Source organism: Anoplopoma fimbria, chromosome 4 (genome assembly GCF_027596085.1).
Source record: "Anoplopoma fimbria isolate UVic2021 breed Golden Eagle Sablefish chromosome 4, Afim_UVic_2022, whole genome shotgun sequence".
In the NCBI taxonomy this organism is placed as follows: Eukaryota; Metazoa; Chordata; class Actinopteri; order Perciformes; family Anoplopomatidae; genus Anoplopoma; species Anoplopoma fimbria.
In genome coordinates, this window is record NC_072452.1 from 10,916,939 (window position 1) to 10,942,713 (window position 25,775).

Sequence of the window (25,775 nt, forward strand, 5' to 3'; positions counted from 1 at the left end):
CAGTTTAACCCTTAACAGCTGAGCAGCTCTTAAATGTACAACATATTTAACTTTGATCAACACTATGATAAAAAAAAGTATAAAGTAAGTTAAATAATTATAAAAAATGTATATATGGCAAGACAACAGTTTAGGAATTGTTAAATTAGATTTTAAATAATTATAAATCTAAAAAGTTTTGAAGGGCTGTTTTAAATTAAGCCTGAATACCTACATTATTCAGTCTTATAACCTAATAGTTTAGGCTAAGACTTAGATGTATTTATACACCCCCACTATTTCTATAATTTTTTATTAATTTATATGTGTGGAAAAGGGTAAATAAAAGCAGAGCAGTTTTTACTGCACTGTCATGTGACATGGTCTCCCTCTGCTGGTGCATTCACTGACTAACTCTGCAACTTCACCTGCAGTTGTGAGCACAGTCCACATCAAGCCTACTGGGAACTATCAGCTAACAAAAAGAAAACAAACCTGACTTTTACATCGTATTATTCTTTGCTGGACATGTTAAGCAGTCACATTAATTGGTTGTAGTCCTAATCACAGGGTTTATCCATTTGCTCTATTATTATTATTTGGATTTCATTTGCACAGTCCAAACCCCACATTCCCTTTCTGGCATCCCGAGACTAAATAATTTATCCATATGTACCGAAAGTTCAGGACATCTGTTTGAATTTTTTAAACAAGCATGAATCTTTCATCTCTTTCTTCATGTCAGCAGAACTCGGGGAATTCTAAAAATGTGCATAGGCTTTTACAGAGAGAGAGTGAGAGCAAAGAAATAGAGAGAGAGGGACTGGCCATGACTTATTTACATGTTCATATCAATGTTGATACAGTCCCTTTCTCTCAAGCCTCTCGCAGTTTAATGGCTTTGGCACAGAAAAGGAGCCTAAACAGGACCTGATTTTAGTTCTGTCACGGTAATGTTTATTATTGAAAGATAACTTCTTAATGACTGTAGAGCTCCCATCTGTGAGTGATTTATCTTCTGTCATCCAATAAGAGATACAGAGGAGGGAGTGCACAGAGGAAGTCAGTGCATAAGTGCTTATCAGCTTCTTACAGCCCGACGGTCAGTCTGGCTTCCACTGAGGAGCCTCGGATGTCGTGGGATGAGGGCCTGTGTTTGATGGTTCTGATACAAAGTCTATCTGATGAAGAGGGAAGGGTTTCCCCCGGGATGCCTCTGAGCTTGGTGTGCTGTCTCTCAGAATATCATGGCTTGTCACAAGTTGCTGTATAGGGAGGAGTGCCTTCTTCTCCAGCTTTCATGTTTTATTTAAAATGCTGTCTTACTCACAGAGTGTGTCTTAACTCATTGAATGTGATCTGTCTCAACATTGCCTTTCCCTTTCCCTTTCTTTTTTTGTCTCCCCCCCCCTCTGACTTTGGCTGTGCTTGATCATTCGGTGTATGTGCAGATGTGCTTCAAAGTGTACAAGGATGTGTTTCAGCAGTTTAATTTGAACACGGTGTCAGTCAAGATGCCTAATCCTCGTGCAGCAGTTTGATGAGGATTAACCACAAATCGAACAGCACTTTAGGTGCATCAAAGCCATGTAATTAACTTCTCTCTTTCAGAGGGAACTAATCCTTCACCCAAAACTTAGTCGCTGTCATAGTTGCAGCAGTTCTCAGGTGCTGATTATGTGACACATTATTGTTGTTTCTCATTCTTGTCTTAAATATGTGTTGTATAGCCTCAATAAAAGCCAGCTTTCTCTGACAAAGTAAGCATGTGAGGTGGGGCTGTCTGTTCGGAGGGAAAACACATTAGTCCAGTCAAACTGGCTCAACCGGAACATCTGCAGTTTTTGGGATAATCGCATGTGTTTACATGCACACACCTCACCTTTCATGCAGGTGAGGTGTCCACTCCCACTGACTAACAGACAAAGTCCAGCTCACAAAAGAGTGGTTTGTTAATGGGCTGCAGTGTCTCGTTAGCCCAAGAGAACTGACTCAGTCATGAATACCAGGCCTGAAAGCCTTGTAATGTGACTTAGGAAGAAAATGTATTCAGAGCAGCAGGCAGCCTCCACCAGATGCTGTCATTAACATCCATCCATAAACTTTGAGATTCTTCCACCCACAGTTTGTTCTGCATGATCCTCTTCTGCCAGCAGATTGAAACCTATAAATATTTCATATTTGATAAATAAATGAAACAACCTCTTTTCTTACTTCTGGGTAACGCACTAAGGTGCTCCTCTACCTACGTATGCAGGCGCTTATTATCTCAGTTCTGACACTGTTTCAGTCATTGCTAAATGAGGTTTGGCTCAGGGACAATTTATTTTTCTACAATGCATCAATGCATCCGTTCTGCTTGTAACAATCAAACATTTATTTTTCAATAGTAGGTGCTCCTGAATTAAATATTTTGTAAAGTGTCTTAGTGTTTCCTTAGGAAATTAATAAGTATGCTATTCTGTTCTATTCTATAAATAAACAACATTCATTTATGTGTTTTCAGAAGACACCAGAGTGACACCTTAGCCCATGATGTCATGAATGACCTCCTTCGAATGCTCTCTCAGCCTGTAGGGCCCCTCCATACATTACCCTAATGGGACCTATGCTATTCACAGCTGTCTTACCTGTCAGTCTGCAGACGGTGTGCATCAGGGTCATGTGACTTTACACTAGACCTCACCTCTGTGATCGTGACGTAACTCAACATAACTAAAAACACAACCTGAGGGAAGCAGTGCTGCAGGGCAGGCCCTCAGCTTTGAGCTGAAACACCTGAGCCAGAGTAAAGTTTAAGCTTTTCCGTTGAATGTTTTTTTTGTCTGCAGGAGCAATGATGCTGAAGTCTTTTGGTGTGCAAATGCTCTAGCAGCTGTTTGAGTTGGTAGGAAACTAAAAATAGGACGCGCACACCTCTGAGCCAGCTGCCTCTTCACTGCCTTTGGGACTACCTTCGCGTCTCCCCTCTCTCCTCTTTCAGGCCTCTTGCTCTCCTCCCTCTCACAGAGTGGCTGTTGTTACCCTTCTCTCTCTATTTTCCTACTTTTCTTAGTGACTCAATCAGTCCTTGTGTGTCTGGCCATTCCTGCACTGGCATGAAAGACCTGAAACGGGACACCGCTCCCCCTCACTAAGGTCCATTATCCAACCTGATGGGAAACTAGAACACTGTGGCACAGAACTGAGAATGTGAAGTTACTGTCCCATGAGTGTTGGATCCAATTATTTGAGAAGAACACAGAAGATTATAGCCATCCCAAATAAAGACGATCTGGTGGTAAAAAGGATATTTATATCAATTTTGAAAAATGCCAAACATATTTGTGTTCCCGGGTTGGAGGGACATCAAGCTTGCCTTGGTGCAGTTGGAGCTCTATCATTGTTCTCTTTTCCCACTTAAGAATAAAAAAAGCTTCATTCCAACTCAACAGAATTTTCATCTGACATCTGACAATGGTCATTTTTGGCAATGTCTATATATAATATTTTGGCACAACAGTGTGAAAGAAAGAAAGAAAGTTTAGCTAAAAACTCAACATTTTCTTCTGTTGTGGTGACTCATCATTGCTGAAGTTAATCGGGGACATGTCCCTACAACCATATATCTCCAGACAAGAATGCTAATGGATGATTTTTGGCAAAACCCTTGATTTTATGCAATACAAACCTTTTTTAAATTCTTGATTTTTGCAAAATCTGGAATGGCAAATACAGTATGGTTTAATGTAAGGAAAACATTGTGGTTATGTTAATAAAATCTGGTTATGGTACACCATTTCCTGAGTCGGTACTAAATGTTGACTTTGGATGTGAAATGTGCAGAATGATCCATTGTGGACGTAATTTGTCGGAATACTTTGCTGGTTCCTTTATTACGAAGAACATACAGTGGGTACGGAAAGTATTCAGACCCCTTTAAATTTTTCACTCTTTGTTTCATTGCAGCCATTTGCTAAAATCGAAAAAGTTCTTTTTTTTCGCATTAATGTACACTCAGCAACCCATCTTGACAGAAAAATTTTTGCAAATTTATTAAAAAAAAACCAAACTGAAATATCACATGGTCATAAGTATTCAGACCCTTTGCTCAGTATTGAGTAGAAGCACCCTTTTGAGCTAGTACAGCCATGAGTCTTCTTGGGAACAAGTTTCTCACACCTGGATTTGGGGATCATCTGCCATTCTTCCTTGCAGATCCTCTCCAGTTCTGTCAGGTTGGATGGTGAACGTTGGTGGACAGCCATTTTCAGGTCTCTCCAGAGATGCTCAATTGGGTTTAGGTCAGGGCTCTGGCTGGGCCAGTCAAGAATGGTCACAGACTTGTTCCGAAGCCACTCCTTTGTTATTTTAGCTGTGTGCTTCGGGTCATTGTCTTGTTGGAAGGTGAACCTTCGGCCCAGTCTGAGGTCCTGAGCACTCTGGAGGAGGTTTTCTTCCAGGATATCTCTGTACTTGGCCGCATTCATCTTTCCTTCAATTGCAACCAGTCGTCCTGTCCCTGCAGCTGAAAAACACCCCCATAGCATGATGCTGCCACCACCATGTTTCACTGATTGTATTGGGCAGGTGATGAGCAGTGCCTGGTTTTCTCCACACATACCGCTTAGAATTAACGCCAAAAAGTTCAATCTTGGTCTCATCAGACCAGAGAATCTTATTTCTCATAGTTTGGGAGTCCTCCATGTGTTTTTTGGCAAACTCTATGCGGGCTTTCATATGTCTTGCACTGAGGAGAGGCTTCCGTCGGGCCACTCTGCCATAAAGCCCCGACTGGTGGAGGGCTGCAGTGATAGTTGACTTTGTGGAACTTTCTCCCATCTCCCTACTGCATCTCTGGAGCTCAGCCACAGTGATCTTTGGGTTCTTCTTTACCTCTCTCACCAAGGCTCTTCTCCCACGATTGCTCAGTTTGGCTGGACGGCCAGGTCTAGGAAGAGTTCTGGTCATCCCATACTTCTTCCATTTAAGGATTATGGAGGCCACTGTGCTCTTAGGAACCTTGAGTGCTGCAGAAATTCTTTTGTAACCTTGGCCAGATCTGTGCCTTGCCACAATTCTGTCTCTGAGCTCCTTGGGCAGTTCCTTCGACCTCATGATTCTCATTTGTTCTGACATGCACTGTGAGCTGTAAGGTCTTATATAGACAGGTGTGTGCCTTTCCTAATCAAGTCCAATCAGTTTAATTAAACACAGCTGGACTCCAATGAAGGAGTAGAACCATCTCAAGGAGGATCAGAAGAAATGGACAGCATGTGAGTTAAATATGAGTGTCACAGCAAAGGGTCTGAATACTTATGACCATGTGATATTTCAGTTTTTCTTTTTTAATAAATTTGCAAAAATTTATACATTTCTGTTTTTTTCTGTCAAGATGGGTTGCTGAGTGTACATTAATGCGAAAAAAAATGAACTTTTTCGATTTTAGCAAATGGCTGCAATGAAACAAAGACTGAAAAATTGAAAGGGGTCTGAATACTTTCCGTACCCACTGTAGGTGCTGTGGTTTATTTTCACAGGCATAAAAATGTTTTACGTTTTATGTTTCACTATTTTGTTTTTGTTTGAGTAACATTTAATAAAAAAACTACAATAGGCAGCTGTTTTAGGAAATCACTAAACCCTTTTTATAAACTATAAAAAAATATAAAACTGTGACCCATTTTAAAAAAAAATGTGTTAGTAGGAAAAAATGTGCGCTACAATAAGTAGTGAAAGATGGACTTTGTTTTTTGTAGATTTTGTCTTCTAAGTAGAGCAACACCCCAAAAGGCTTTTGTACTTGTGATTCTGCAGAGCCTCAATTCAAAGGTGAAGCAGCATTGCAGACAAAGATTTGGCTCTTTTCCATGAAGGACCAAAATCAAGAAGGCGCATGTATGCTGCATGGCCTATGAATAAGAAAGTAGCCTCTATTTATCGTCCCTCCAGACTCTGTGAACAAGAAAATTCTCTTTCACAAAGTAAACGCAGTAACATGATTATTATGGCCTGCTGCATGTGTGCGGATGATGAAAGGAATTCACATCTGAAATGACTGGCCGAGTTTCTTTCACTCATCTCCTGTGGAACAAACCCCCTCAATCACCCTTTGATGTGCTTTTGTGTGTTTCTAATTCCCATTCAGTAGGCAGATACATGTGTCACACTGTTTGCTTGGTATCAATTTTGGAGAAAGACTCGGAGCATTCAAAATAGGTTATGCAACCTCCTCCTTTCTCTCTCTGCCTCATCGTTATTCATGCACATTCATTACAAAAACACATCTACGATACAGCGCTCCAGCTAAATGATGTTGTTTAGGAAATTAACTGTTGGGCCGATATGCAATGGATGATTATAAAAATGAAGTTTGAAGATGCAAGAAAAGATGAATATACAGTATATGTGAAAATTCAAGTTGGAAACACTAGTAAAGCTCTTCTGTCAGTCAAGCGTCACTATCCTGTGACATTATTCAATAGGGGGTGTATGTCGCAGTCATGGCAGTGATGAAAAGTGTGTCAGAAGTGATTGAGGTGAATGCCATCTAGATGCCAGATCACGACTCCTGTTAGACCGTGGACATAATCTGTATGGCGCACAAAACCAAGAAATGTCACTAGTCCCTTGGAGGGCTTTACGTATGTGCTCCAGGCTCTCTCTGGCTCACACACACACACACACACACACACACACACACACACACACACACACACACACACACACACACACACACACACACACACACACACACACACACACACACACACACACACACAGATAGTAAGCTACACACACTCAGCAGCAGTCACTGAATACTATTTTGTCATACAGACAACTGTGCTAAAACCGTCAAACCATGACAGAAAGTGATTCTGTCATGGTTTGACTGTTTTAGCAAAAGTTCTGCAAAGCAGTCTTTTCTCAATGCTTGGTGTGTTATTTTCAAAAGAAGCTCCTGTGTGTGGAGCGTGAGTTGTTTTTTCATCCTGGATGTCAGTCTCGTCTTTATTTTCTCAAGGATCTCGGCTCCTGCTTGGCCAGGTCTGCAGTCTCCTTTATCTAAAGTTAATCACTCAGCAGACCTGTCCCTGACTCATGGCTGGCACCCAAACTTTGGATTTATCACACACACACACACACACACACACACACACACACACACACACACACACACACACACACACACACACACACACACACACACGGACAGCTCAGTATCACCCTGCGGCTGCACCTCGTCCTCTCTCACCTTGACTTCACTTACTTGAACCTGACCTCTTGTAACTTGAAAAAAAAAAAACGCTCTCCAAATGTTGATATTTCACCCATCAGGATGAGACTTGAGGCATTAAAACAAATGATAGACGGAGAAGATTTAATCAGTCTTACTCTTGAGGCTTTGGTTCAGCTGTGTAAGAAGCTTGTAGGTTAAAACCACATGAGTAAGCTCTTTGATTGTGTGATAGACTGCGATAGACTGAGGGTGACTAATTAACAGTGCCCTAATTTGTAAATCAGTCATTCTTTGGTGTGGAAGCGGGCCGTGATTTAATGCCACAATCAAAATCAAACCCAATCACCCAGGCTTTCAGGGTCTGCAGGATTATTTTTGAGTTTGTTGCCATGGCAATGAAATCCATGCCATCGTGTCGTTTCCAGTGTACAGTGAAGGATTAGATGGTGATGTCAGACATCTGTGTCAAATCCTTCTCCAGCTCATTTCAGCCATTTGTCGTGTTCTCAGATGACAGATGACAGCCTGACACTGGAAGAGGAGGCGAGCGTGCTGCTGCTCCATGATGAGTTTCAAACTCTTGTTTATACCCCACTTCCTTTTCCCGTCTCTTGGCCTCCTAGCCTCCTATCCCTCCCCCACCTCCTCTCACCCCCCGAGGTAATATGGCCTTTGAGGTAAATACCATTTGTTTTGTGGCTTTCCTATGATGGCTGAATAATGGCTTGAAGTATGTGGCTAAATGAGAGTCTGAGGTCGGGGATGGGAGTAATCTCGCCTCTCTCTCTGAGCGGTGACATAGGCCAATAGAGATTAATGAAAGCACCGGGGTCTTAACACTTTCATTGCTTCAACAGAAACAGCATCTGCTTGGCTTTGTGTTGTTTACGCTTTTTACACTCACAAACAGCCATTAACTTGCCCTATATTGTTGCACTGTGAAAAAGAACAGAGTACAGATGGGACTGTAGTCACAGCTAGGATTTTAGATATACTTGTAGTTCATGAGTCCAAGTCCCCCATAACAACTTTACCATCCATGACTTCCTGACTGAGAGTCAGTTTTATTTGATGACATTTATGGTCTGCAGAGGATGAATCCCTCTGACTTTGGTGATCCCCTGACAAAGTTTTCACTCATCATACACACAATAATTGCGCAAACTCAGGTCTTCTCCTTATTACACATTTTCTTTAGTGCCATCACCGGGGCAACACTTCGTTGTTTCCAATACTTTGGTTTATGACCAAAATATTCCTATCAACATCAGCTGTACTTTCTTTTTGTTGCTATTTAGCAAATGTTGCTAATATTTAGAATGCTAACATGCTAAACTAAGATGGTGAACATGGTACATGTCAACATCATACATGCCAGACATCAGCACATTGTCATTGTGACATCAGTGACTCTTGGGCTTTAAAGCACCACTGTACAGTACAGCCTCACAGAGCCACTAGCATGCTGTAGACTCTTTGTCTTGTTTCAGTTAATTATTAAAGTATATTTTAAGTACATTTTATTTCCTCACCAGAGAGTCTGGATGGTGTCTCCTTCCCAAACTGCCAGGTATAAAACTCAGATGGGGGAATACTGAATCCTTTTTTTTGTTGGCTTAATATTTAAATAGACTGAGTCTAAAAATACTGAATCAGTATGTAAAATACCCTCCAAGTGTAAGTGTAAGTGGCATGACTTCTAAAAAGCAATTGTTTTTCGAAAGTCTATGTTAATGTTTTTCTCTTTTTCAGGCAACATCTCAATCTATAAGGTCAGTTGCCTGGGTAAGACGCATTGAAACGTTGCCTTGAAAAGAGAAAAAGAGGAATAAGCTATTTATTTGAGTACAGACCTCATTTGTGCCCTGCAGTATTTCTTGTCTTGCACCTGAGTATCTTTGCCCTCGTGTGCGCACCCTTGGCATCTCTACAAGAGTCTTATTTCTTTCTCTCCACAGGCTGTTTAGTTTCAAGCAATATAACTTAATTTGCCCGTGTTCATTGTGTTACAACCCGGCTCAAAGTCTGCAACATAAATGGGAGACCAGACCAGTTAAAGGTAATAAATAAGCACATTTATTTAAAGAAATACATTAACTAAACTAAACAAACACGTAAAGTCAGTCATCAGTGATGTCAGCATGTGTGGATATGTGGAAATGTCTGACACAAACTAAACTTAACAGCAGCCGTGTCAGCCAAGGAAGAGAGCCATCCATGTTCAGGAGGTGAGTCTATAGCTGAAACTCCACCAGGCTAAATGTGGCTCACCAGCCGATGATCAACAACCTGAAAAACAAATTAGAGCCAGCAAACAAGACACAAACCCCAAATGGAAGGTAAGGGGACGTCACATTTGTTGTCTTTTTAATAAAATGACCTGAGAACATTAATGCTTTATTTTAACCCACCACAGCAAACACTAGAATATTCACATGTAGCTTTTATTCCCTGAATTTCATGTTTTCAGGCCTGATGTGCTTTTAAGTAATCTGTGCAGATATGTTGAGTGCACTGTTGATAATCACAGAGCAATGCTAGAAGGTCAGCCGATGTGGACGCAACATGCCCACCATCTGTGTGCTACATTTAATCTCAGGGAGGATTAATCTGGTGCTCCATGTGTAACATCAGGAGTTTCTTAGATGCATAATGCACTCAGCTTTGTAAAAAATATGATGGTACACCTTAAAAAATACATCCTGCAGTCCTGCACTGGAAGGTGACAATGGGATAATTATTTCTCCAGAGAAAAGAATGTTGTTTTATTAAGTGTAGCTGGGAAATAAATGTATTTGGCATTAATATGCAGCTTCTGTTGTGTTGTGCAATAACCCCCCTCCTTTAGAAACAACAGATTACCACTGAAAAGAGATTGGATTACACTCCAAGAATTGTGACAGAGAGACAGAATCTTCCTCCCTGTGTGTCATATGATCACCTGAAGCCGAGATGACTGAATCGCTCAATTTCAATTACGGAAAATTCCACAGACCAATTCTCCAACAAAGATTTTTGTTCTTTAAGGTGGTTTTACACTGAAGCCCCTCTTTTGCCTTGCAGTCAAATTGAATGCTAAAATACTGAGATTATCTGCTTATACAGTAATAGCTCTGCAATGCATTCAGAACAGGGTTTCTCCCTAGGCACTCGTTAAGAGGCATGAAATAAATTAACAGCGAGTCTTTATCTCGCTTATATGGTAAAATGGGTTTGTGCTCTTAAGCTATTTGAGGATGTTTTATAAAGCAACGACACCTCAAGGTATGGTTCGGGCATGCAATGCTAATTGCGCAGTGCTTGGAAAATGTTGGGAGGAATTAAGACAATGTTCCCCTACTGATTATTTAATAGGCCGACACATCTGCTGAGCACAGCGCATTTTGACTGTGCAAAATCTGGCTCAACAGAAAAGTGAAATGTCCTGTTTAACAAACTCCATCATGAAACTCTATAAAAGGCTCTTGCCCATCATTTCAGCCCCCTAACAGACGTAAAAAGGTGAGTGTAGGTCCTTGTTCATTGTCCCATAACATCATAACTGTTTACCTGTCCCGCTAAATTCATTGTCTGATCAGTGGTTATTTTCCAGATTTACGATATAGTGTTGTACAGTATTTTATCCTCTGCAATATACTCTGTACTCTTCCTTTGATTTATAATAGCTGCTGCCCTGCTGAGCAGCACACACACTGCTCTGAGCTCCTTTACGCTGTGGTGGAGCAGTGCTGATCAGTAGCCCTTGGAGGTGATTTATGAGCAATGGGATTTCCGGTCAGAACAGCTTAATTGAGCCTGTATATTCTCCAGAGCAGTCCTTGAGAAAAGGATAAGGTAATGAGGGGGAAAATGACGAGTGGAAGACACTTTGGCTGTAAATCAGCCTCCTTACAGCTGACAAGGGGAAACGCTTTAAAAAAAAAAAACATTAAGTACACCTGCACAGATGCTATGGAGCTTCAAGTTCACTTGACTGACCTCATGACAAGGCAGTTGCATGGCCTCTCCACTGCACTCTCATTATTCTCCCTTTCTTCACAGAAATGCTGGATAGATCCCAGAAGAATGTGTAGAGCTAGACAGATAAGACAGTACATATAACTAACTGTAATGCTGACAGCGGATGTCTACAGAGGGAAATGATTGTGTGCTCGTTGTCGGGCCTCAGCGCTGGCGCCAGAACAGTGAGCTGATAGCTGAGCTAGGGCGCCAAAGGAGTGCAAAAGTAGACTCACTGTGGACTCAATGCCTGCTGAAGTCAGCATTATTGACTGACACCTGTCACTGCTGGAGTCAGACCCTTGTTATCCTGAATAATCTACAAAATTGACTTTCACCAGTTTTTAGGGGGATTATTTCTTCAGTAGAAAGTTACAAAGAAACCTGAGAAATCTTTTTCAGAGTAACTAGGACACTGTTAGTGGAAAGAGATGTTCTGTTGCATTTTTAAACATATATTTTAGTGCTTTGAGCAACACAAACGAAACTTTATTTACCTCTTTTGTACTGGGATGGCGGCAGAAATCTTAGAGACACATATCTCAAAACCGGGACAACTCATGCATGACTTGATAACACCTGAGGTAAGTAGGAAAAAAGTGCATGTTCTTTTTTTGCGGTTTGGGTGCACCGTCCTTTTGAGTTTGAGTTTTTTCCCCTGCAAAGACTCACTCTAAAGGGTTTAAAGTTGAGAACAGTATGGTAATGGGGCTTTCAAATTAAGTCTTTAAAAGCTAAAATTTCATGAGGGAATACGTCCAATAACCGATCCTGATGTGTAGTGAAATGCAGGATAATTGTGGTTGTGGGATGTGATGAAAGGAGATGATGCCCAGAGACTTAATGTGCATGAATCTACCTCCCTGTGAGCCCGTGTTGTGTCCATATGTGTGTGTGTGTGTGTGTGTGTGTGTGTGTGTGTGTGTGTGTGTGTGTGTGTGTGTGTGTGTGTGTGTGTGTGTGTGTGTGTGTGTGTGTGTGTGTGTGTGTGTGTGTGTGTGTGTGTGTGTGTGTGTGTGTGTGTTTGTGTGTATGTGTGTTTGTGTGTGTCCTCCCACCATGCAGGATATCGCTCCCAATTTTCTGCAGGGGGTGACGGTGATGACATTCACTGTGATTTTGTCATTTATTCCCCTGGACTCATTTGTAATATGTTCCATTGGTATTTCCACACATTGGACTTGGCAGAATCAGGTCAGAGTAAGACCCCAAATGTTCTCTAAGGCAGTAAATTGGCTCCCATTTCTCTAACTACGTCCCTGCAGGCTCCTCATGAAAGAGCACAAAGTAGGTTTAGTAAAACCCACAGCTCGGAGCACAATGTGGCTTAAAAATGAGAGATTGACCCTGTTAGCAGTCATAAAAGTCTGTTCAATATGTTTTTTAACAAATAAATAAATTAAGTTACACAAATGGGAAAACTGGGCCACAGGATTGTGGCGCAAGAATGTCAATGTTTTGCTGTGACTGTGCTGTCTTCTCATTTGAAAAAAAATATTAATACAAGTATCTTCTGGGAAAACAAGTTTAAGATTTTCAGTGAGCCAAAAGCATTTGCACATGATTGTCATCTGTCCTTTTTCCTGAAAATTGCACTACAGGAATACCCTTGTCATGGACTCATGGTGAACCAACATGCAAGTAACAAAGATGTAAACCCCGGGAGACAGATCTTAAGTCTCACAGTTAGTCCGCCTCATTTCTATTCACTTCCTGGGATGTCAGTCATCTAAAATTAGATGAGTGAGCAGAAAAACATGTTGGTCTTGGATATTTATGGAGACGTGCGGCATGCAACGAGACCCACCCAGTAAGTGTACGTTTTCAGAGGAAGGAAATAAATTGCATGCTTTCTATTCCAGATGTAAAGCTTAGCAGAAATGATACTGCGCCTGCCTTGATGTATAGCTCCAGTCATCTTCTACAATGCAACAATAAGACCGGTTATCACCTCGGATTTATAACATTACAACAGAAGTGAATTACAGTCTCTTCTAAACCTTGCATAATACAGAGTCTAATCCTTATATTCAATGTATGAAAAATGAAATCCTGTTTGCTTGGTTTTACATCATGCCTCTATTATTCAATGTGTGAATAACAGTCTTTTCTGGTCACCTAATATCTGATAAGAAGGGTAATTCTCCCACTCTCAGGCTTTGCAGTAATTTTCTAATAAAAGGGCTGTAATCACGTTGTCAGACCTGTCTCATGCTAAACAAAGCTGTTGTGGGAAATGCAAGCAGGCAACCCTGCTGGATAATTGAAGGCGGTTAGCAGTGGCAGTGATGTTTTTTTGATTGAAGATTTAATGTTACTTTGCATCCTAGAAGAGGATGTTGCTTATCGACCGTCTATAAAGACTGTAAGGCCAGGGCAAGATCTGAGGCTATTGATCTGTAAGGAGAGCAGAGTGGCAACGGCGTCGTTCAAGTGGTTCTGTGGGATAGGCCAGCAAGGTCACCCGGGCCAGGCCGGGCCAGGCCAGGTCAGGCTACGCCGTGACGGGGTGTATATTTGATGTGCAAAAACAGATTAATTGATTTTTCATCGGGGCATAAGGATTTAGATCGCTCTAAGTGCGAGGCGAAACACCATCCAGAGCGGATCTGGTTTTCAAAGACGGGGGAAGGGGCGTTGGATTTCAAACTGAGGGATTTCATGCTGTGTTCCTATTGAATGGAGGCTGAGAGGAAGAGATATGGGATTCGGGTGCAGAGTGGAGGAGAGGCCACTATATCCCTGACTAATTCATTATGTCACCTTCCACTTCCAGGTTCTGCTATTCTATTCTCTGCCGGAGTATTAAGAATCGAATGCCATTTTTTATGAGCTTCTGGAAGTCCATTCACATCCTAACCCATATCTCTTTTCAGTTAAATAGTAGCCAATAGAGACCTTAAAAAGCCCTGAGATTATTTTACTGTCTTTTTTGTAGCATAATAGTTGCTGTCTTTTTCTGACCAGGCTTATAGGTTTCAGTTTGCATTCATGCTCTAGATCACAAAGGTGTAAGGGCTTATATGTCTCAAAATCTGGTTACTGTCATATGCATTTCTGCACATGGAGCAAAATGTATCACAGAGCCATAACAAAGCTTTTTTCCCCTTTGAACTTGTGTTGGAGGACACTCTCTGTCCCAGGAGAGAAGCAGCTCTTCATCTATCATCACACGGGCTGATTTTGGGGTTGCAGCAATACGGTCCCCAAGCTTCGCTCCTTATGGATGCAATGTGGCCACACTGCAGAAATCTGTTCGCTAAAAATAGTGCTCTCTATAAATGGGGCTTGTGATGCACAGTTATGGTTGTCTTCCTGTTTCTTTGGGATCCTCCCAAAAGGGATGAGGCACACACTGAAATGTCAACAAGGAGGGATCTATTTCACTTCTTCAATAAAGCCGTGGTGGTGGTGGTGGTGGGTGCAACACAAAGAAAGATGCTTTTGATCTCTACAATCGAGGTGGCGGTTGCTAACTTTGCAACCGCCACCTCGATTGTAGAGATTTGAAAGATGCAACTTGAAAAATAACAACAGATATCTGCCAAATAAGTAAACATTTTAGAGAATGATGGCCAGAGGGACAGTGAGCCAGTATGCACAATATCATAACTACAATTCGGCCATCATTGATTTACATATTTATGCCTGTGCTTTTCCTACTGTAACATGTCAAAATATCTTAAATATAAAGGGCCATAAACCCAGAGAGCTTTAACGAGAAATTTTTGCTAGCTAGTTGGCTTACTACCACGAGTCAGTTTTATCTTCGCTGGACTTTTTCAGGTTTCCAGCTCACACCTTTTTTTTCATGTGACAAATGTTGTGATAAATGATCAAAAGCGCCTTGGTGCCTAAAGCTGAGTTACGTTCGACAGCTTGAGCCAATAAACGCAATTTAATCCATTTCTTACTTTTTGGATCTTCTTTTCTCTCTCTAATTATAGCTTGTCAGGCCTTTTTGTTATGGTTGCTAATCTGTGATTGGACTATTGCTGTCAACGGGACAGGAAGACCCAGGTTGAAAAATACCTGGAATGTCCATGTTCAATCTAATTGTAGCTTATTGAAGATTACAAGAAGGTCTACTAAGAATTAATACAATTTGAACCCATTTATTAGCTTTTTTGCACACTTACAATCAAGTCAAATATCCATGGCATTATATACTCTACCTACACAACATCATCTATCCAACACATAATGACAACATCGGACAAAAGTTTCACAATTGCAAACAGATCTAGGCAGTGCTTTCCTTTAAGTTAGCCCCAGTCGTTACACACCATTTTTACCCAACACACAAAACAGTGAAATAAAATTTGTTTGATATTGCATAATTATGCTAAGGGTGAAATGACATGCAGTGCTGATATCAAAGCCTACTATGAGTATATGTGTTATCAGTGGAGTAAAGTGATATTCCATTGCTAACTCACAGCACCGTATGGGTACATCCATTTTTAAAAATCAGCTACTGTGGGCAATTGCACATACAGTATGTGACAGGTTGATGAGTTGACACGATGTTGCCCCTGAGGTTGCATTGTTGCTTCAACTATTTATATAGTAGCTGCTCTCTGAGGAGAGAACAGGGTTAGTGATGTAAGCCCCAACAGGAGTAACCTGATTTACACATGTGCATATCATACACAACACTGTGCATACTTCACAAATCAATGACTCCCACTGCTTCGTACAGTGTGTGCTCAGCTAGTCATGCTGGCAGGAAAGTGTCCATAGTTTTAAGTTTTTTTTTTATCTAATACAGTATGTGCCATAGATGGTGCAGTCTATTGCCTATGGAGATAATACTCTTCATTGATGGTAAAAAGATGACTACCATCTCTTTCTTTTTAACGCTCATTTTAGAGACGGTACTTTCTCAGGAGCTCTGATTGCCACATGTACTTCCTCTCCGGAAAACGCTCGGGAATCCTGATGCGCCGGAAGTCCTGGATGCATTTCTCCAGCTCCTGCTCCGGAGTCATCTTCTCCTTGTTGGCTTTCCTCTTCGCAGCCTCTCGATCTCTGACCCCGAAGGTTCTCACACGGAGCATTTCAGTCTTGCGGCGCATCTCTGCCTGCTGCAGCATGTGAACTGATCCTTTGGGCACGGGACGGTCCAGCGTCTGGATGTTGGAGCGCCGGCTCACAGGGCCACAGATCACGGTCCCTTGAGGGGAACTGGCCTCTGACTGGGTCTCAGAACAGGAAGTGGAGAGCTCGTTGAAGGAAGTGCCGCTCTCTCCTTCACGCTCGCTTTTGTGGCTCTTGCAGCAGCAGTCGCAGTGAGACGACAACCACCTGGAAGGCCCACCTGGAAAACAAAACACAGAAACTCATTTATCTCTTGTTTTGACCACATGCAGTACATTTTCTCTTGCAGCAAGATGCTCTTTCACGCAGTAATGCACTGTAAACTAATGTCCTGGCTGTTTGTATGGTGACAGATTCAAGCTGTAATCAAAAGAAACAGTTGCACTGATCAAGCAAATGCTGACAAATGCCTACACAGCAGTTTCAATGTCATACAAATATATTTAAAGGAACATCAGATGAGTTTGTGTGTGTGGGGGGGGATATTTAGGGAGGTACGGACGTAAGAACATGCACGCTATTGGCTTTGACATTTAATTGCTCAATTTCAAAGAGCTTGTGGGCTGTGCATATTGCTTCTTCTGATAAGGAGAGGCCCCAAAGCTCAGTGCGGTTCAGTTAGGCTCCCTAAAAGACCTTTCCCATTCCCCCAAGGCAAAGCCTGTCTCAGAGCCAAAACTATTTGCTTAGCTGCCACAGTTTCTTATTAGAACTGTTACCTGACTGCCTTGTATTAAGAAGGCGGTGTATTATTTTTGTGCTTTCAGATCACTCTGTCAAATAACTCTGACAAGGTGCTTTCTATCTTTAGGGAGGCAGCAAAGTAGAAAAAGGCCTGTAAACAAAGTATAATTCATCTTGGGTTGTAACAGAACTGGGTCAGTGAATAGATATACCCGCAGGTGTGCTGACCTCCTGTCATAAAGTTTAAACAGGCACACAACCAGGTAGTAACAGAAGTTTTTAGTAGCCTTCATTCTGCCTCATGTACCTGCTTCTTATATTGTCTCACATCCTCCTCATTATAAACCAGAAATACTCTGCTGTAATGCCTGCTGGCTTGTGAAGTGTTCCAGTAAAGACAGTACACACTGTAGCGGGCTTTCATTTCCAGAAATATCCCTGAACTATGCTCTCATTTCGATTTATTAACAGGTAGATATGTAGCGTTGAAAGCTGCTGTGCTCTATGTGATATAAACAACAGAATATGATAAATAAACTGGTGCACACAGGCCCTTAATACCTCTTAATGGCTTTTTCCAATGCGATGATGCAGACTCAATGGCAATGATATCTCAGAGCGAGTAATAATTTGTCCATTACCTCCTTCCAGTGCTTGCACCAATTTATACTAAACAGAGTTTAAGGGGGATTTTAACCTCTCTGCGCCCACTGTAATAATGACCTTATCTCCAATTCAATGATTGCATTGAGCTGATAGTGAGAGAGTCACTAACAGCTTTTTAATGGCTAATCCATGAGTAAAGGGGCCAATCAGTGCACCAGTTTCCCCCCGCAGAAAATGAATCTAGCTGAATCCAGCCGACGAGCAGCACTAGGCAAATGGATGCAGGCGCTTTAGCACGGAGGATCAGGCTGAGCATTGTTTCTAAATGGATGGATGCTCTATTCCAGGGGGGCAACCCATTTAGGAAACTAGCCAACACCCAATAATAGCATCATAAAATGTTTAGGCCATGCAGGAGAATGAATTGTATTAAAGCCACTGATGAGGCTGAGAAGGACATGGGCAAGCATTTTGTTTTATACAATAATTTGTCTCAATGAAGCGTGGACATATACAAGCATATAGTACAAAAACAGATCTATAGTGTCACAACGCGACCACAAACTGTGTGTTTTGGATAAATGTAGTGCAGTGTCAAGCTTTACAGTCCCCTTTAAAGCCAAGACAGGAAACGACTAAGAGCCTTGTCAGGAAACATAGTCATTCTCTGGTACATTTAAACAAGTGGGTGTGTGCAATACTCTTTGGTATCTTTTCAGGGAAGCCATTGATTGCATTGTGTTTTCCTCAGATCCATATAGCCTGTCTAAGAGATCATATTCCAACCACATTAAAAGACTTGGGGCTGGTCCTCAGACCGGACTCAGGCTGCACTTCTCATAAATAACATAGAGAGAAGGAGTCGAGTTCGGCACAGAGGTATGCGGGCGTTTCACAAGGGGTATCCTCAAACTGCTCTCCATCTCTAATGAAAGCAGGGATGTTTGTCCTCGTGCATGTGAGAAGTCAGAGTTTATGAAAATTCAACTGCCTGGATATTGGATTAAAATAACACATTTTTATCCATTGAGAGCTTTTAAATGGCAGAAAAGTAGGACATGATGGAAGCTGAGGGCAGAGGGCCCTACGAAACTCATGTTCAAATGTCAGTGGCTTTTTTTGCCAGACATTAGTGAGTTTGTTTTAATCTGTGCCTCCAAACTGACTCATCAAGGGTGTGTGACGATTATTACTTTGAAGGTGGAGCAACTCTGTGCTCCAGTCATGTAATCTGAGAGGCAAAAAACAAATAGCAAGGAACAAGAAAGACTCAATCACTCAGCAATTTCATGTCGGTATTGCACATAACCAGGAGGTCATAACGCAATTTATTTCAAATTTGCATTTGAGTGACCCAAAGCCAGTCTGCTTTTCAAATTTGAATCTCCGCAGTGATTTGAACTGTGCCCTCAATCTAAATCAATGAAAATTGATTTAAAGTGGTTTTACTGGTTATCAGACTATAAATGAGGCAAGAATTAGCTGACTAGCACATCCCGCCGTCCCTCGTCTTTTTCCCCCCAAATGTCACTACTGGGGCTCCGTATGATACACACAGAATATGGAGAAAATGTATCAGCCCTGATGGTGTAGTGAAAAGACAAATGATATATTAATGATATAATTATTTATATATATATATATATATATATTTATTAGGGTTAATATTCTCTGGCAGGTTAAATATGCATATTCATGCAGCCATTCAGGGAGTTAAAGTCATATGAGAGGAGAAGCTCTAATCTTAGACACACTCTTTTGCAGTTCCCACAAATATTTTTTACTCTGACACCGCCTCAGGAGGAGTGTAGTTTACATGCTTGTTAGCTCACAAATTAGGCCAGCATGTCCTTGCAGCAGTAAAAAAGGCTTGTCTTGCAAAGGCGGTGACCGTCCTTACGGGGTGAGGGAAATCCATTTCACCGAGATAGTCCTATTCGCTGAAAAAGTATCACTTCAGCAGTTTGTGTCCAGCCTAACTGATGGCTACAGCCATCCTCTTGCCCCGTATAATAATGTCTGTAATATCTGCATACAATTGAATTTGTCAATATTAATTACCTGCTCCCAGCCAGCAGCAGTGATGAGAGAGAGCTGGAGAGGAAACATCTCAACAAGCTTTACATGATAATTCAAGGACACTCTTACTCTCGCACTGACCCTCTACTGCCCTGTCCCAAATTATCTGCTCTCCATGACTAGAGTGAAAGCTTCATTCGCTGATTGTTGATGACAAGAGGGTGCTGTCCCCTCCCAGAGTCACAGGGTTGCTGCCCCACCGAGTAGGTCCCTGACAGGGAGATGAACAATCAACTTAGACGGATTGAAATGTCTATAACAGCCTCTCCCTGCGGGCCTGTCCCCTGACCCACAGCCACACCCCTCCACTGCACAAGCACTGATGAAGCAAGCTGAGACGAGGAGACAGCGAAGAAGGTGTCCTGAGTATTCACCGAGCTCTTGGCATCACCTGAATGAAGTGTCAAGAGGCTGCAGGAAAGACGAGGGACAATGCTGGTCCCTCAGCCTGTCAACTAGATGATATTCAAAGAGTGACGCCCAAGGAAAGGGAACTCTAAGCCTAAGGATCCGATCCTCTTTTAATTTCTCCATCACTGACTCAAAATATATAGATTATTTGAGACAAACTTCATTTCATTATGCACAGTCGACCCCCAACGCCAAAACAATCACGACCTTACAACCTCCCGCCTGCTAACACACGGGATCCCCTGTCATCAGGAAACTCTCAGATCTGCCCACAATGTGAGCTCCCCCCATCCGAGTAGTCATTACTTGTCCCTGGAGGGATCATTAAGGTGTTGGATGTCTGATGGTAAGAGCTATTATACTCGTTCTCAAACAGCTACAGAGCACAGAAGTGGCAGAGCCAAGAATAAAATATATATTCAAATTATATCTGAAAAATGTAAATTAACAAGGTTCTAACTGTTATTTTAAAGGAACATACTGGAGGTTATAAGTATTTTATGTTTAAATTGATGGATTACCTTTGCTTCCACTCATCTCAATATGGGAACTGCAAATTGCTTAATGTGGGTAATCCATCAAAGTCCATGTTTAGTCTTTTTATTCATCAAGATTGCATTATCATCACTTGGTAATGAAGTTACTTGAAGGGACTATTTTTAAAAACTCTCCTTGTCGGTGCGTTCAAGGGCACTCCCAACATCTGTGAATTTTGAGTGTAGTGTGCAACAGTGTGCCCTTAACTGAAAACTTTGACCCCCCAAAAAATGAAATGTTCATAATGACAGATTGCCTATCTTACGTGTGTTCTACATTAATGCAAGTTCATTTAAATACCATGATATGTAAACTAACAGCTGCATTGAATATCACTATAATCAAAAATTCAGTGCATTAGGCTTCAATGAACGGTTGCTTTCAAAAATTACATTTTCCCTTTGCATCTGCAGCTTTTCAATAAGCTCAGATTTACTCCCAAGGTGATCCCGCTTGTCTACTCGAACTGATGAAGTGCACAAGGTGCTGCAAGCATTGTGAGGAATAAAGGCACAAGCACACACCCTGATCCTTCGTCTGACTGTCCTCCTGACCCGCTGCTCTTTAGTATACGAGTTATTCATGGGAGCACCATCCATCTCTCGTAGGCACTGCCAATCCATCCACACTCCAACAGGCTCTCCGGGAGCTCGGGGACGGCCCAATCTTTGCCTCCATTACACCCAAGCAATTGAAAGTGGAAGAGGTAATGTCAAAGCAGGTTATGGTGATATTGTCTCCATGACGACGAATCATTTTCATCTATGAATTGAAACATGACTGATATTTCAAATTGCCTTGAAAATAGGTTAGCATTTATCTTCCTAAATTGCATCTCCATCCCGCATGGCTGGAGACATTGGAAATATTTTGGGAATACAGATTGCTTTTTAATTAGCCAGCGAGCTCCTCTTTCCCCAGAGATGATAAGCAATAAGGAGACTAGTCCCAAATGCCAACTGAGAGGTTAGAGTTGTTAATCATTACAGAAATAATCTTGTCACTGCCAATTGAAAAAACTAAATGTCTCTATCATGCTAATTATAATTATTAACCTGCATGTCTGCTTGACAAATAACCCAAAAATCATCATCTATGGAAGACAATGTCTGCCAGTAAAATAAAAAAAAGTTAAAATTTTGACTTGCTAAGTCATAATTTTGACTCTCATACCTTTTACTTTTTATCTTCATATCTAACTACAATAACATCACAATTGATTTTGACTTTTTATTTTAAACATGGCTTTGCGTCTATTTCCTGACTTCCATAAATATTCCAGCAGTGAATGCAACGCTATGCAACATGCTGCAACCAGCTGATTGACCAAACCAGCTTCTACTCTCTGTCACATTCACTTAAATGTGTGCTGGTTAGACGTTTTTTATTCAAAGGGTGAACAAGTCATTCCCGGTCATACACGTGAATCATTCATCATGGCCTTCAGGCTCAAAAACTCTTGTTCATGTGGAATGCTGGGACTCTGCGGCCTCCTGCATGGGGAGCGTGCCCTTTTCCTGAAAGAATCATTTGTTTTAGTCTGTGGAGAAACCATTGGCGTACATCCAACTGAGCAGGAGTGGATGACAATAATTGAGAGTAGAGTGTCTAAACTTTGTGAGTGTATGAGTCCCCTGACTGCAGATCTTACCATGCAGTAAAATGATGAATATCTATACTGTTGCCATTTTGACTGGAGCCCACATTATTAGGGAGAGTCAGTGGAGCCTGTAGAAAACAACTGACGCATTTAACAAGAAGAGCAACATGGATGACGCCAAGGAACCGACGGGCTGGAAGAAAGTCTCTCAATTTGTTTACTGCGCCAGATTGCTCTTTTTACTCCCTAAACAAACCCAGACTTCCTGTTACACTCAATATGAGCCTGTGATTGGATGAATGGATGGGGCGGCTAAAAGGAGAGCAGTGAAATGTTCTGCTGAAAACAACAATAAAGCACATCTGTTTAGTGCCAACCTCGAAGGTGCATTTGTCTACATGCATTCGGACTACCTGCCCTAGGCCAGCCAGTGTCCCACATTCAGAATCAGGTTACAGTACTTGTCTTGAAAGTGGATGCGGGCCGCTGTGCTGCTGTGAAGCAAGGGCTCTCACGCATGTCTGCCCCTGATATGTCTATCCATCATCCTGACTAGGCCTCTGTCTCCCAACGCTCGCTATCTATATGTGTGTTTCCTTTCACCCTTCCTTGTCTCCTCTCTTTTAATGAAAACCCAGTCCCTCCCCCTTCTTCCGTGTCTCAACCACCAAACACTTTTTTTTTTTCTTGCTCCGCTCCCTCAGACCCGATGAACTTTCCTGTCTGATACTTACTTTAATCTATTTTTGCACCTCGCTAGCTCCCTCTCTCTTCTTTCTGCCTCAGTTCTTTCTCCCCATGGCCAGGTCTCATGCAACTTTTACTCCCTCATCCCTCCTCCTCAGCCGCTCTCCCCTCCATCTGCTCGACTCTCTCTTCTTCACTTCCTTTCAGCTTGCTTCCTTAAATTCCGTCTTTTGGTTTCTGTGCTTTCTTACTCTGCATCTTCTTTTCTTCCATGCCGTACTTTGTTGGCTGTTTCTCCCCTGTCTCTCACCTTCTTTTCATCCACCTCCCACCGTCCTTGTCTTTGTTCTAGGGCAGTGTCTGTTAATGGGGAGGGGGGATGAACATCTACACCATATGCTGTGCTCCAGAAAGTTGAATGACTCAGGAAAATCCAACCTGGCCGGATGTTTGTGCCAGTCAAGGCAGAGCCCTCTGTTATAATTAGCCTGTATTCAAGATACTATTGGTAAATCATTAGCAGACCATATGTCATGTCTTCCTCAGTCCACCCTTCTGCACCTCCAACCTTGACCCACCAACTGGGCTTTTCTTCAGCTCTTCCAAAGGGAGCCATTAAGAGTAATGAACAAAGTGATTTTTAACTGGCCATATGGTCCAGACCCTCTCTCTGCAGAGAGTGGAATGAACCATATTTGCAGCTAATTAAGGCATTTGCTGATGAACAAACCTGTCTTCAAGTGAAAAGCAAGCTGATTCAAGAGAATGCGGCAGGATTCATGTGAATTGTGTGCAGCCCACCGGTGCTATATTATTCATAACCCATCAGCAGCTGGGCTTTAACCCATCTTTACGCATGACGCATGTGTACTTGAAGTGTAGCAACATTGTGACTCAACTCCCCTGAGGCCCGTGGGCAAGTTTGCCTCTAATCTCGGCCCAAAAACAGATGTTTAAAGTTAGCCATTGCAAGGGATGCAAGTATTCAAGGTGGATGTGCTGAAACCCGACCATGCCTCCTGGTGGTGCGAGCCAACACACACCAGTTTCTTCAAATCATCTTTTATTCTAGGCCATTGGAAATACATTGCATGGGGTTTTCATATGGAAACATGTGTGTTTAAAATGTTTACACCATTGAATTAATGGGAAAAGGACCCTTTCTGGTCAGCATGCAGCACCGTACTACTGCCTGGATGCAGTCATAAGGGGGAGAGAGGGGCACTTGGGTGTTGTTTGTGTTTAACTTGGTTGTTGGCATTCTAATTATTCCTGGAGGTCAAAGCCATCAGTTAATCTCTCATCACCTCTGAAAGTACGAAGTAGGAATAAATCTTCACTCACGGTAGAAGATGTACTGTGCGTAATTGGACCAGACCCTGTCATCCGCGTAATGACCGATTGAGGACGCAGTCAGGGCCGAATTGCAAGCCACAATGTGAAAGCCGCTCTCTGACAGCATGTCAAAAGCTCTCTCCAGGTGCCTGAACTTGAGGTAAAACCTGCAGGTGTAACGGTCCGGGGGTCTGTCCGAGTCCCTGTTCTCATTCAGGGCGTCTCCAAATACCTCTTTCGCCAAGCCAATCCTACTGCTGATGAAGATCCTGGGTAACTTTTTAGCTTTGACATCAAGTTGACTCTCTCTGCCTCCCCCAGCGCAGGCGCCTTTGTAGGCGACCGTGATGTAGCCATACCTCCGGTCCAGGGAGAAAGAGGGGTAAAACCTCTGGTCGCTGCCCTGCGACGCATCATCGAAATCACTGTAGCACAAGTCGTCTGGAAAGAGTTTTGAATCCTCGGACGACAAAAGTTTGGCTAAATCTGGCAGCTGGAAGTATTCCGCCTCTCTTTTCAACCTTCCTCTCTCGGGGAAGTGGTCAGGGAGGACAACTTGCTTGTCTCTAAGATAATCCAATACATACCGAAACAGAAAGCCATCTCTGTCAATAAAATACCGTCCTCTGAAGTCCCGGGACAAGTCATTTGAAGACCCCTTCTTGTTAGAGAACAGCTTGCCAAGTAAGGAATTTGGAAAGCTCGTCAGTGTGGCATGGCGAGTGTAATACACCTGTCCACCCACGTTCAGCTCGATCACATCCGATGGAGGGTTTTGAACCGACCCTTGCTCTTTTGCAGGTTGCGTTTTGCAGTTTTCACTCAGTGCCATTTTTTCCCCCAGATCATGCACGAATCCTGAGTCTCGATCACGGAGCGCAAACGTCCCAGAAGTTCAGGGTGTGGGGTGCAGCTGCATGGCGTTGATGCCCCTCAGACCCAAAGCACAGTCTTGATTCAAGCTGCAGTCCTTGTATCCAGTGTCAAACACTCCCAAGGTGTGCTTACAGTATATCCTTTAACCCCCAAGTGTGCCTGTCCATCGATGATCATAACCAGTGAGCGCATCATGTTACACACATCCACTGCGTTGGATCATTTTCTGTGATTTCAAAGAAATAATTCTCACTTCACTCCGAAATTTCCCCCCAAAAAAGTAAAAAAAACAACCTTTTTTGTTGTTGTTGTTGTTGTTAAGTTTTCTGTGGAAAAGGGTCACCGTCTTGCTTCTGGTTTCTGCTTCAATCAGCCCAAAATCAATTGAAGAACGTGCGTGCATCCCTTCATCCTGCTGTTAAGCGTCGCTCCTTGACAACTGTGATGCTGAAACATGCTCCAAGGATGCTCACAGAGAGGAAGATGAAGGTGCGACTCCTGTGCGCACCCACCTCTCCAAACTGCTGAGTGCGGAAACGTTTGGCGTCCGGCAGAAGCTCAAATAAACCTCTAATGATGCTCCAAGCTGTGCACGAGAGAGGAGGGGGGGGTGGAGAGAGAGAGAGAGAGAGAGAGAGAGAGAGAGAGAGAGAAAATCGTCCC

The 25,775-nt window shown here is 42.4% G+C and overlaps 1 protein-coding gene across 1 annotated transcript; it reads right to left on the minus strand.

Moving 5' to 3' along the window:
- Positions 1-16,065: 16,065 nt before the first annotated feature.
- Positions 16,066-25,074, minus strand: LOC129090395 (BTB/POZ domain-containing protein KCTD16-like). The gene is made up of 2 exons (XM_054598037.1): positions 24,246-25,074; positions 16,066-16,517 (listed from the first exon to the last, which is right to left on the minus strand). The coding sequence occupies exons 1-2, from the start codon at positions 25,066-25,068 to the stop codon at positions 16,066-16,068; spliced, it is 1,275 nt and encodes a 424-aa protein (XP_054454012.1). The 5' UTR covers positions 25,069-25,074.
- Between the last annotated feature and the right edge of the window lie 701 nt (positions 25,075-25,775).